A 13392-nucleotide genomic window follows, 5' to 3' on the forward strand; every position below is an offset into this window, starting at 1 on the left:
ATATTTATTGCATCTATATAATATATATTATATCCATATAATATTTATTGTGAATATCTATATATATTTTGACTAAACCTAAAAAATTGTGCCAAATATTTTATTAAAATATCACTTTTCTACATGAATATCTAAAAAAATCTATTGTAAACATTTAATATTTATTATATTTATATAATATATTTATATGATATATGTTGTATACTTATATAATATCTATTATAAAGATCTATATATATTTCTACTATAAAACTAAAAGATATGTCGAATTAAAATACAAATTTCTTTCAGACGGAAAAATTCAAGAGTTTCAAAATTCAAAAAGAAAAAAATTGAAGAGGGCGCCCAACGTCGCAGCGCCGCTCCTGCGCGCGCAGGTGTAGTCGCGTGGTGCAGCACTGCGGGAACAGACGGTGCAGTATGGCCGGCGGTGGCGTAGTAGTGCGCCGCGAGTGACAGATACATGATCATCGTCCGCTCGATCTCTCCGGGATGTCCGCGCGCGAAACTCCGAGTGATAGAATGATCGTTTCCATCTGAGCGAGAGAAAGAGGGAAAGAAAGGAAGAAAAAAAAGAGAATATAAGAGAGAGAGAGTGAGTGTGCGAAAAAAAGAGAGAAAGACAGAAATAGTGAGAGAGCGAGTCCCGTCTCTATCTAGAGACTCTATTCCCGGCGCCGGTGTGATGATCAAGGATATGGCGGACGATGAGGCCATACAGGCCACCAACGACGACGCCAGCGAGTGCAAGCGTTACGCGGTGCAGCTCGGCTACTGGTGCGACCCGTTCATCAGCCTCTTCGTCAAGCAGACCGCCCGGAAGGCGCCCGAGATCAATCGCGGTTACTACGCCAGAGTCAAGGGCATCGAGCTCTTCGTCGACAAGTTCCTCAAGGTGAGACAGCATCGACGCGTTAATATATACATCGCGCGTCCGTCATCGTCTTCGTGTCTCCTACACTTTTTTCTCTTTCTCTCTCGCATCCATTTATCAGACTCGTTTATTTATCCGATCGAGAGAAGACGTACATAATGCATTTGAAAAGAGAACGGTTTCTCTCTCAAACACTGGGCAACGTTCGTTTCTTCCTCCTGCACTTTCTGAACTTTCTGCACCTTCTGCACCTTTCGCGTTTTCCTTCCCTCCTCTAGAGCTTACTTTACATCCGCGCTTTCCGCGATATACATCCATCTCGCTCTCGCGCGTGCAAAAGTGCGTATCAAAAACGTATATTTGATAAGCGGGGAGGATTTTTTTATCGCTAACGTACAGAGGGTGCAGAAGGAGCGCGTGTATAACCTAGAACGCGAATAGGAAACAATCGCGTTGCGGAGGGAGAGAGGGGGACGCGGGACTCGGAAGGGGGCGGGATACAGCTGATCCGGGCAGAGCAGGGACGTGCAGCGGCGGGAAACCTTGACCCGACCCGACGACGGCCGAGGCCCTGTCCTAATTCCCGTGAGGTTCCCCGCTTTTATCGCGACCGCCAGTGCGCCAATATATAGGTCAATGAAAAACGCGCTGCGTGCGGCTTCTCCTCGTGTCTCGCGGATTTCCAGAGATTTGGCACCGGCGAGAGCCGGCGAAATATTTGACGGCGTAAAAAAATATAGCGGGATAAAAGTATGTATATGTACATAAACAAATATTTGTCCCCGGCTTTGAAGTTATTTTGCCTCGAATTTGCCCGTTAATCCGCGATCCAAACACGAAGAGAGTAAAAGAGGGAAGAGATGTGTGCGCGCGTGTATACATATATATATGTATATATATATACATTTATTTATATAGCTAATCGTGAGCATAAAAACGAAAAATCAATCATTTCCTATAATGCGATAAAATGGCCTTTTAATCTGTTCTCTGAGACAGTATAATGGCAGTTTAATATTAAGTAAATTTAATTTTCTTGAGAAGTTTTTAATTTATATTAATTTCTCTTTGATGAAAATGTTGCCACGAATTAGAACTCTCTTTTAAAGTTGATTTTCACAAGTCCGATGAAAGCAAGAATTTCAATATATTGATTATAATAAATAAAATAATTAAAAAACGAATAATAAATCAATTTTATTATTTCAGGAAATATTATATATAATGTGTGTGTTGTACTATTATAATTTATAAAACAGATTTTATAAATTATAATTATTGATTAATATTTTTAAAATATAAATATGCTCATGTACATAAAATTATAAAATGTAAGACAGAAAATATGTATTTATGACATATATTATAAAAAATAGAAAATATGTATTTTGCTGTTACTAATATTATTAGTTTTAACGTAGTATGATTTTTTTATTTCAATATATATTGATACATAATGATTATTCAATAAAATAATTAAAATACGAATAAGAAATTAATTTCAGAAAATATTATAATATTGCACTATAATTTATAAAACCGATTCTATAAATATTAGTGATTAATATTAAAATATAGATATATATATCTTGTTTATGTCTACATAATTATTATAAAGCGTGAAAGATTGAAAGAGAGAGAAAATATATGTTTACAACATATATTAAAAAATTGAAAAAATTAATATTTATGTATTGTTCTTATTTTAATATTATTAGTCTTTAACAGAATATTTTTTTCACATTTGTGCAGTTGTCTGGCGGTAAGGGTCAGATCATAAACTTGGGTTCTGGTTTTGACACACTCTACTGGAGGCTAAGGGAGGCGGGGAACAGTCCGGCGAACTTCGTAGAACTCGACTTTCCCAGCATAACTGCGAAGAAATGTTATCACATCAAGAAGCACAAACAATTAATCGATATGTTAAACACCGAAGGTATCTCGGGACGCACACGATATTATTATCTCGTTATCTAAAAAAAGTTATCTATACGCTCTCTATATATACATCTTCTCCACGTAAATTGTTTTTTTCAGACGGAGAGATCCGATTTTCGACCACGGAGCTGCACGCCGCGAATTACCATCTAGTCGGTACAGATCTTCGGCACATAGCGGAGTTGAATAACAAGCTGACTCAGGCCGAAGTCAATTTTAATCTACCCACCATGTTCCTCGCAGAATGTGTTCTAGTGTATGTAGATGCTAGCGCGACCTCGTCGCTGTTGAAATGGCTAGCGGGCAAGTTTCCAAACAGCCTCTTCGTGAGCTACGAGCAGGTGAACATGAAGGATAAATTCGGCCAAGTCATGCTGTCGAATCTTCGTAGCCGCGGGTGCTTATTGGCAGGCGTGGAGGACTGCGAGTCGTTGGAAACTCAACAAAGGCGGTAAATATTTACATACCTTTACGCATTCCTTTATCTCGGTACAACAATGATCGACCAGACCGATAATTTGTTTTTATTTCAATTTACTCGCAGCTTTACCATAAACAATTGGGAGGGCACGAGCGCGTGGACGATGGTGGAGGTTTATGATTCACTGCCTGTAATGGATCATAGTCGAATCGAGCACATAGAGATGCTGGACGAACGAGAACTCCTCACCCAGCTACTTCAGCACTATTGTATCGCCATCGCTTGGAACGGACAAACATTCAAAAATCTGTCTATAGCACAGGGTTAGATGAACCTAACAACTCTTCCTCTCTGTGTCCTCTCTTGCGAGTTACTCCAGGTAATGACATCATATAATTCCTAACTCGACGAAGTCTTGTTAATTACTTGCAATTAGAGATGTAAATAGAAAAATACAAATTGTTTTTTTTATAAAGAAACAGTTTTCGTGACAAAGTTTTTTTTCATCTTTTTCAGATATCTTTATATTTTTATTAGTACAAATTAATTTTTCATTATTTTTAACTTTTTAGATATAGATTTGAATAACAGATGAAAATTCGAGTTTGATATATAAAGTTTAACTTAGTATGTTCTAAGTAAAGATGATTTTTTTTTTATAACGATGCGTTTTCTTAAATAGAAATGTATCCTTCCTGTTAAAAGTTTCTTACATCTTACATGTGACAAGTGATAAAACCTGCCGGCTATGAGAGGATTGTTCTTTTCCAAATGTCATATAAAACTTATAAAACAGAAAGTGCGTTTAAAATTTATGCCTAAAAGGAGATATTATACATGTTCGCGCGTGTATCGATGCTATATCCAGCCTCCTTTAGGCCTTTAACGCGACATCGAAATCGAGATTGATACCGCAGTCCGCATTCTTCTATTTTTTGTGTATAGTTAATTTTTTCGTTCTTTCGGTAATTATCTTCGATTCGGATTTAAACAGATTGAAACTGTTACTTGAAATAGATACTGTTCCTCAAACACACTTGCTGGTTCGCTTAAACTTTTTCTCTCTTTTTTCCTCTCAATATAAGAACCTATATAAGAACTTTAGCTTTTTTTATTATGTTAACAAAAAACAAAGAAAAAAAAAATTATATTAAAAAAAAATAATTTAAAAAACAATTTGTATTTTTTAATGAAAAAACGATTTTTTTCAACTCTTTTTTTTAAGAAAAGGTTTTTTTACATCTCTACTTGCAATATATACCAATCGACAGCAGAAAATTAATAATTTTTAAATTGCGCTTAATCGATAGGATTCGGATACTTTTAACTTTTTCACCTTTCAAACAGTTTGCCGTAATAATTTTTGTATATGCTTCGAGTATATTCTTCGTCCTCCATTAAGCGCATCATGAATACTATTTTTTAATGACTGCTGTAAAACGAGACATTGTAAAATTCTCCATGTTGAAGATGTGGCGCTAGTTAATAATAATGATCGGATAATCTTGATGTCCTTTCGCAGAGGTTTCCAGTCACCTTAATTTTACATTTACGTATCTTTGAATTTTGTGTATAATGTATAACAAATTCTATCTCTGCAAAAGATCGATTAAGTCTCGCTTCTTATTGCAGATTTTTCATGTATAAAGTTCACGATCGATATTATAATTATTATAGATCGCTATAGTTATATAATTGTGTATGTGCGGCCAAATAGCGCGATAGTAATGCGCAGAGTAATTTATTATATTACGAGATATCATCGAAGATCAGTCCAACACGCTCGTTACGCATTTTTTTTCACCATTTCGTTTATTATCCACCTGCAATCTCATTTTAATATATAAAGTTTAACATTTTGTATTATAGTTGCAGGAAATAATTTTTGTAATTATAGACGCTAAATCTGTTTTTGCTGTGCGAAAAGAAACAAAAATGTAAAGAAAAATATGTAGAAAGTACAGCTAAAGAGAAACGATTTTATATTTTTTATCTAGATTCTGTATTTTACCATTCATTACGAACATAAAACTATATTTTTCTGACATTCACATAGAATTTCAACTTCTTTGAATTAATACACGAAAATCTGTGACGGAGATGGTGTAAAATTATTCCGCGAGATCCGATCTTTGAATGTATATTAAGTATTAGAGATTACAAATCACATATTGAGTCGTGAGAAAAAACGAGATTAGTATTACGATTATATAAATTGCGATTATAAGCGATTATCAGTCTCGTATCAGATGCGTGTGATCGATTATTTAAGATAATAAAAGCATAAAAGCATGAAGCACAACGAAAGTAAGACTTTAAGCAATCGAGCAAGTACTTAAATACTCTTTGTGGACAGCACATCAGCCTGGAAAGAAAAAATCGGCGATGTATATACATATATCTTCTCGATTAATTTCACTTATTCGCTCGTAGATGTCGAACTTATTATCTTCGCTTGCATTAATTGCGAATGTAAAAAAGAACTGCGTGCCGATGTTCTTCGATAAAAATACGATCGGTTGAATTGTTTTTTCTTTTTTTAATGACATACGCTGTTGCATATAATATAATAGTTGCTCCGCTTCTTTTCTCAACACCAATACAAAGTGAGTGTATGTACGTTACTATACTTAAGCAGGTCATAGAACGGTAGTGTGAAGGATCAAAGGTCACAAAGATTTATTTTCATATATTGAGGAATATCAGGGTTACGCATGTGTATTCAATCTAAGGATAATAAGGAGGAGATATTATAAACATATTGAAATCATTTTTTTATATATATAATATATAGATACAAAGTGCTCCAACAAGCAAAACTCGGACTTTATCGTCGTTTACACGATAGGTAAAGTGAAGCGTGATTGCTGAGATCGTCTGTCAAGTATTAATAAAGGGACACCGATTGTTTTCCTCAAGTTTGACGGCCTACCGGATTGGAATGATTGCGTTATAATGATATTGTACAGTATTGTGTGTGTAATAGTATGTACATGTGATTTTGGCGATCACGCCTCAGATATAAACGACGGTGACTTCCCAGTCCTGTGTATTAAGGAATTATACTAGTCTATAGAATCGAAAAATAGGATACTGTTTAACATTAAAATTTTTATTTATAAATAGATACAAACGTTTTTGTTAAAAAAATATATTTTTTAAATGATAAAATGAAGAAGAAAAATTGCAAAAGATATTGAAACAGAGAAGAACATAATTTTCAAATTTATATCTTTTTCTTATAAAAAGAAAAAAAAAGAATAAAGAACATTTTATTTTGTGTAAACTCAATTCTTAAGTTTAGAGTTTAGAGGTATCTAATCTTGCAAAATAATTTGCATAAATTTTACAAAACTCCCCTGTGAATTGAAAAGTACAAATTATATAAATATGAAAAAATACTACTTTTTATTTTATATAATTTATCGAGACTTAATCTTAGTCAGATGCATATATCTAATTTCGAATACTATTATTCTATTTCAATATCTTTCAATATCTTTTGCATTTTTAAAAATTTTACTTTATTAAATCATTATCATTATTAAATATCATTAAAAATATATTCTTTTAAAAAATGATTACTATTTGTCTATTATTTGTTTAAATAAAAATTTTACATTAAAAAGTGTCCTATTTTTCGATTCACTAGATTACTATAACAGACCCATATTTCTATAATCAACATCTTTTATTCTATTTTGATCTTTTTATCCCTATATTTCTAGCATTATGTGAACAACGGTAATTTATTAGATTTAAAAGCAAAATACGCATTTTGCCGAATAGTTACGTAGAGACTGTATAGGTGATTTTTCGATCTCTCATCCCATCAACGAGTAAAATAACATACCTGGAGTAACGAACACGTATAAAGAGAATACTCTCTCAGATGTTCTATTTTTCTCAGAAGTTAACAAAAAAAAATTGCAGCCACATTGTTACGATGTCTATCAACGTTCGTAGGTATAAAATCCCCGCCTCCCTCGCCCAACATGTTGCCTTCTTTGCACGTAGAAAAACAATCCCCACCTTTCGCATTAGTTTCATTAGTGTCATGTATAAGTCAGTAAGTTTTTGAGGTAAAATTGACTAATTTTATTCGAACGCTCGTCATGTGTTCAAGTCGGCTTCAAGTTTGAGAATCGAAAGCTCTCTTCGAATCTCGCATTTAGCGGATGTCGTCGCGAGAATTCGAGCAAAGCACTGCCACTATGAAAATTGAGCGAGATTTCAAAGCTCATTGAAACTCGGCGAATTCGCAATTTTCACGTGCACTTGTTGACTCTTAAAAATTACAACTCATTTATATCATTTTTTACATAAGAAATCTATAACGTTTATTTTAAATGTCTAGCAATAACATTCGTTCAATTAATTATACATTTTTTATTATATTATTCAATTAGAAATTCTAATTTAATTTTGTCTGTATAAACAACGAATTTCACTTTGCTAGAACTTTACTGTTAAAAAAAAGGGTCGCATATTCGAAAAATTTGTTTTACTTAACATATTTTCATAAAGTGCGAGAAATCGGAAATTGGCAAGATAATTTGATTCTCAAACTTAAAGTAACGCAATCGTGTTGTGCGGATTGTGCGTGCAGCTTCATGTTTCTTCGCCTCAATTTCGTTTTATATAAAGTATTAATCTCATGTACACGGATGTTACACACTTTGAAAAAGAATAAGATACAAAAAATCTATATATATGTATAGATATCTATAATCTAAATAAATATCTATAACTATATATACATGTATATAGATACACACACACACATATACACACAGTGTGCTTCCACTTATTATGGATAAGTACGATGGAAAAATTGTGCATCTTAATATTCGCATAATTGTGATATTGTTAAATTATGCATTTAACGATTAGAGAGAAAAACGAGCGATTGATTATATTATTATTAATGATTGTAGCTTCCTGTTTGATACATTTCTTTCATATGTCTCATGCTATAAAGAGTTTCTTTAAGTGGGAAAAGAGAGCAGCTACGATATAATATTAAATTATATATAAATATTTTTAAATGTATAAGATATAAGATATATATATATATGCTGTAACACGATACACTTCTCCCATTTAAAGTCTTTCATTTAATTTATTATGTAAAAGACGACTTAATACATCGTGTGATCTATATATTAAATAATTATTTTTATTATTTTAACAAAAATGATGGATATATATATATATATATATATATATAAATAAACAACATCCAAAAAAAGGAAACTTCAAGTAGATGTTTGTATGATTATTTATTTGGAATCGTCGTTTCGTATAAAGAGACTATTAAAAATACATAATTTTATATTTACATGATACACTTTATGCTTTACACCTTAACGAGTTTACTAGTTGCATTGTTCATTGCTTGAAATTATATGTGCATAAAGAATTTTTATGGAAAATATAATTGATCACAAGTTTTTGTATACAATATTCTTAACCGTTTTACATTTCTTGACTCTTTTATATTTATATTTTATTAATTTTGAAGTTTCGCTATTTTTACTTTGCGCACACGTTCCACTTACAATATATGATGCATATTTATAAAATACAAGTTTTTGAAATCTATAGATTTACTTATTTTACTTAATCAACTAAATTCATATCAACTTATACATATATAATTGAATTATGAGAAAGAATATGAAATAAAAACATCTTTTTTCTCATCCCTGCAAAGAGCAATTCCTATTCTTTATATTCAACATAGATTATTATAACTAAAAAATAAATAAGTCGTTTCTTACAAGATAAATGTACAATATCCTTAAAAGCCCAGAGGATTCAATTGCACGCACCCGCCGACGTCGCATACGTTCCTCGAAATTTTACTCAATTTACTAAAGATGTCCAAGTGCTTGCCAGAATTAACTTGATTCAGATTGTGTGCAACCCGGTTGGACGCCTATACAAAATAATGCAATATTAAATATAGCGTTTAATATGCTTGTAAAATAAATTACTACTCGCATTCTCTAGCAGAATCAAATAACATTCAAAACATGACAGAATAAAAAAAATGATCAATTTTTGGTTACTATTCACCTGTCAAAGAAATATTGTTTAACATTGGACTCTCTAAATATGCTTCTTGTACATTAAAAATTTATTCGCTAGATTAAAAGATTATAATGAAAGATTGTAAACAAATTCAGATGGCAGTTTTTGATCCTGTTAGAATAAAGAATGATATATAAATATATTCACATACCTCCGCGCACCAAGTTTCCGCCATTAACAATTCATGTTCCGCACTAGGAAGATTCTTATTCAACGATTTGGTCGCCCTGCTCAGCACAATCGCCATCGTATACGTATCGAAAGCAGCCTGCGCGATCCTGTTGAGGATAAACTGTTCCTCTACAATACCTCGTCCGTACTTAATAAGAACGCTCTCTATCACTTGACCAAAGGTCTCCACGCTCTGCAATTGCATTTTTTTTTTTAAATACAAACCTACATTATACAAGATTTTAGCTCATCGTTTATTATTTTACCTTCGAGCAAAGCGCGGCGCTCTCCGCCAATCTCGGATGAACTGAATCTCCAAAGGTAGGCGGCGATCTTAAACCGATCGCTCTGGTCGCTCGCTTGGTAGCTTCCTCGAAGATCAGCCCTAGATTCGCCGTGGGATTCTTAAAGGCTTTCTGCAGTTCTTTCAAGTGACTGCCAGCGTACTGGATCCCGGTGAGCGCCACGAACAGACGCAAAATGTCGTTTGTACCTTCGAAGATTCTGAATATCCGCAGATCGCGCAACACACGCTCCAAACCGGCTTCAGCCATGAAACCCATACCGCCTAAGATCTGAATAGCTTCGTCGCAGGCCGTCCACGCGGATTCGGATGCGAAACACTGCAACACAAGAAAGATTTATGAATGCATAATATAGGCGACGAATAAATTTATTTGTCAATAATAGAATTATATTAGATTTCGTTTCTATCGTCTGCGTATATCGTTTCTACATAGTTTTTGTATTATAAAATAAATATTTATTGTATGAGGGAAAAACTGGCTAGATAAGATAATGAAGAGACAATCTTTTTATTCTCTAGCGAGTTTTTTTTCCTCTATCAAATGAATCATGCCAAAGTTATTTTACAGAATCCTGGTAACTTGGAAATCTTAATGGTTTTTTAATATTTTTCTAATAATATATTTTCGAATGCAAAGTGTTTATGTATTGTATCTTTCTATTGAAGAGATTTATTGTAATTTTGTAAATCTTTATAATTATTATCTTGTTTAGATAAATCAAATTAACCAAGTGACAGGAGAATTACCTTCGAAATTGCTGCTTCTAGGTGATAATCTTGGCTTCCTAAGTCCATGTTACCAGAAATTGCGTATGCGAGAGACTCGGTGATGTAATGTAGTATAGCCATACGCGCCAACTTTTCCTGTATGGTGCCGTAATTGTCTAATGTACGACCAAATTGCACGCGTTGCGTCGCGTGATTCAGGGCCTTGTTGAGACAGTAACGCATGGTACCGGAGAGACACGCGGCCATACCAAATCTACCATTATTCAGAATATTCATCGCAACCTGAAATTATGATTGATGCAACATTTAAGTTTACAAATAAGAAAAAAAAATATATATATGTTATATTATACTTATTTTCTATATACATGTTATAAAAGTATAATATAAGTAGATAGTATATTAAAAAACATACTGCTTAACTCTTTTTTTTTCTTAACAATTCATAATGTTACAGAAATGACAATTTTTATTGTTACCTTAAAACCTTCGCCCTCCTTGCCGAGGAGATTCTCGGCCGGAATTTTGACGTCCTCGAAGTAAATCTCCGCCGTGTTGCTACATTTAATGCCCATTTTTTTCTCAGGCGGTCCGCTGGTGACACCACCGAATCCTCTTTCGACGATGAAAGCCGTCACCTTCTCCTTCATTTCGCCCGTTTTCGGATCCTTGAGGGGCACTTGCGCGAAGACGGTCATGATGTTGGCGATACCGCCATTTGATATCCAGATCTTGCTGCCATTGAGAACGTAGTGCGACCCGTCCGCGGACTTGATCGCGCGTGAACGTATCGAGCCGGCGTCAGAACCGGAACTCGGTTCTGTCAGACAAAAAGCGGCGTACTCGCCGTTGCTGACCCTGGGAAGATATTCGGCCTTTTGTTCCGGAGTGCCGTACAGGAGTATACCCTAAAATAATAGACAAAGTGTGTACATACAAAGTTGATTGAACAGAAGATGTCAGAAAGACAGAGGAAGAAATGAGAGAACGTATATTATATTCAGCTTATCAGAAAAAAAAATAATAGAAATATGTGTCAGAGGAAAATAAAGTAAAACAACCAAAGAAGAAGATGTGAAGAGAATTTTACCTTGAATCCTATACTCTGATGCGCGCCGAGCATGATACCCAAACCCAAATCGTAATAGCCGCATATTTCAACGATTCGACTGTACTGAGTATTTGTCAGTCCTAGTCCGCCAAATTCCTCGGGCACTTGCAAAGCGAATCCGCCCATTTTCCAAAGAGCAGCTGCTGTTTTTTCGTCCACGCATGCGTTCTGATCGTTCTTAACCGGATCATTTACATTCTAATAGAAGAGGCAAATAAACATCTTTAGTAATAAACATCTTTACGTACTCTTATATTTTGCTGCTGTATTATACTGCTTAAAGAGATATTTACCTCATAGAACTTCTGCACAGGATCAATGAGCTGTCTTAGCATATCGGTTTGCTCCTTGTTCATGGCTTCCGGAAATGGAGACACCTGACTCAACTGCAATTGACCACGGAACATATTCATGGTGAAAGATTGAGACTCCTTTGTGGCGGCACTTTCCTGCGGTCTTTCCTGCTTGAGCGGTTTCACTGCAGCTTGCGTAGCCAAACATCTAAACATATATGTGTTGCATGTAAGTGTTAATATCATTATATGCAATTATTATTCCTAATTATCATTTATTGAGAATTATTTTTTTAGCCATTATATTTCCTTAAATATAAATTAATATTTTATATTTAATATATGTTTATATATTTAATATTTCTATTTTTTAAATATAATATAAACCAATTTGCTAATAAATAAATTAATTTTCTTAAATATACAACAACTTGATAATAAATGTGTTCAAGGATTATTCTATCTTAGAACACATATGCAATGAGCTTTCTATTTATCTTTCATCTTATTTATAATGTAACGATCATAGATCAAGTAATTCTCAATTGCTGTAGATAAACAATTGATAAACATATTTTAACATATCAATATATGACGTACGCATGACATATGCATAACATGCTTGACAATCCGCGCACATGTATATATAAGCACAGTGAGAGGTCGAAGTCCAAAGTCCACATATATATATTGAACGCATATGTAACTTGTAACTAAAAATACCATCGATACAAAAATATGTTGGATATAAATTTTTGAATTTTGCAAGCTGTGCGAATCTCTTATCGCGATTCGTTTAAAAAAACACAAATATTTACCCTACGTAATAATAAACAAACGTGTAATGTCAATGTCAACCCGCATATATTGGAGTAATTTTTATAATTTAAACTCGATTAAAAGGACCATATGGACGAAATATGAAGTCGTATTAATTGAGTTGAAAAATAATTCACGTAATTTGACAGTTCGAAGTTTGTTTAAGCAACAGGTTGTTCGAATTGAAGAAACGATTTGATGCTTTACCTTGGTGTAATCCAAGTTCCTAAAGACGTTTCCAGAACTTTATTAAGGTTTCTAGGCGCTGACGAGAGCGTCTTGGTAACTCGAAACATTATTTGGATACTTGTATTTATTCACTGATAATAATGTGTGATTATTATCGATGATAATTGCTTTCACTTCACTCGCAGGAGGCAACAATCGCGATATTTGTGCGCAAATGACACGAACGACTGCTCAGTTGGCGTGGAACGTGGAACTGGCTCAACCCAGTGTTGCCAATTTCATGTCGCGCAATCATAGAATATATAAAATACAAATGATTAGAGCACGTGTCGATGTGCGCGGTGCGTTCGACTGTTAACCTTCAAGTGGCGCAGCGTAACGCGGTCTGAATTTGGTGCGCGGAGTGGGAGTAGGGAGTGGGGGGTGCGTAGTGGGGGGGTGCGC

The 13392-nt window shown here is 34.1% G+C and overlaps 2 protein-coding genes across 2 annotated transcripts; one reads left to right on the forward strand and one right to left on the reverse strand.

Moving 5' to 3' along the window:
• The first annotated feature begins 279 nt into the window (after positions 1-279).
• Positions 280-11607, forward strand: LOC145938089 (leucine carboxyl methyltransferase 1). The gene is made up of 5 exons (XM_083041467.1): positions 280-895; positions 2627-2810; positions 2912-3263; positions 3357-3612; positions 11123-11607. The coding sequence occupies exons 1-4, from the start codon at positions 686-688 to the stop codon at positions 3559-3561; spliced, it is 951 nt and encodes a 316-aa protein (XP_082897593.1). The 5' UTR covers positions 280-685; the 3' UTR covers positions 3562-3612; positions 11123-11607.
• On the reverse strand, positions 8497-13315 carry Acadvl (Acyl-CoA dehydrogenase very long chain). Its single transcript, XM_083041466.1, has 8 exons — positions 12967-13315; positions 11941-12148; positions 11627-11845; positions 11016-11444; positions 10555-10818; positions 9767-10123; positions 9481-9693; positions 8497-9174 (listed from the first exon to the last, which is right to left on the reverse strand). The coding sequence occupies exons 1-8, from the start codon at positions 13053-13055 to the stop codon at positions 9037-9039; spliced, it is 1917 nt and encodes a 638-aa protein (XP_082897592.1). The 5' UTR covers positions 13056-13315; the 3' UTR covers positions 8497-9036.
• Positions 13316-13392: the final 77 nt, after the last annotated feature.

Source organism: Prenolepis imparis, unplaced genomic scaffold (genome assembly GCF_030444845.1).
Source record: "Prenolepis imparis isolate NDT839.2.m4 unplaced genomic scaffold, iyPreImpa1.0 SCAF_7, whole genome shotgun sequence".
NCBI classification, from domain to species: domain Eukaryota; kingdom Metazoa; phylum Arthropoda; class Insecta; order Hymenoptera; family Formicidae; genus Prenolepis; species Prenolepis imparis.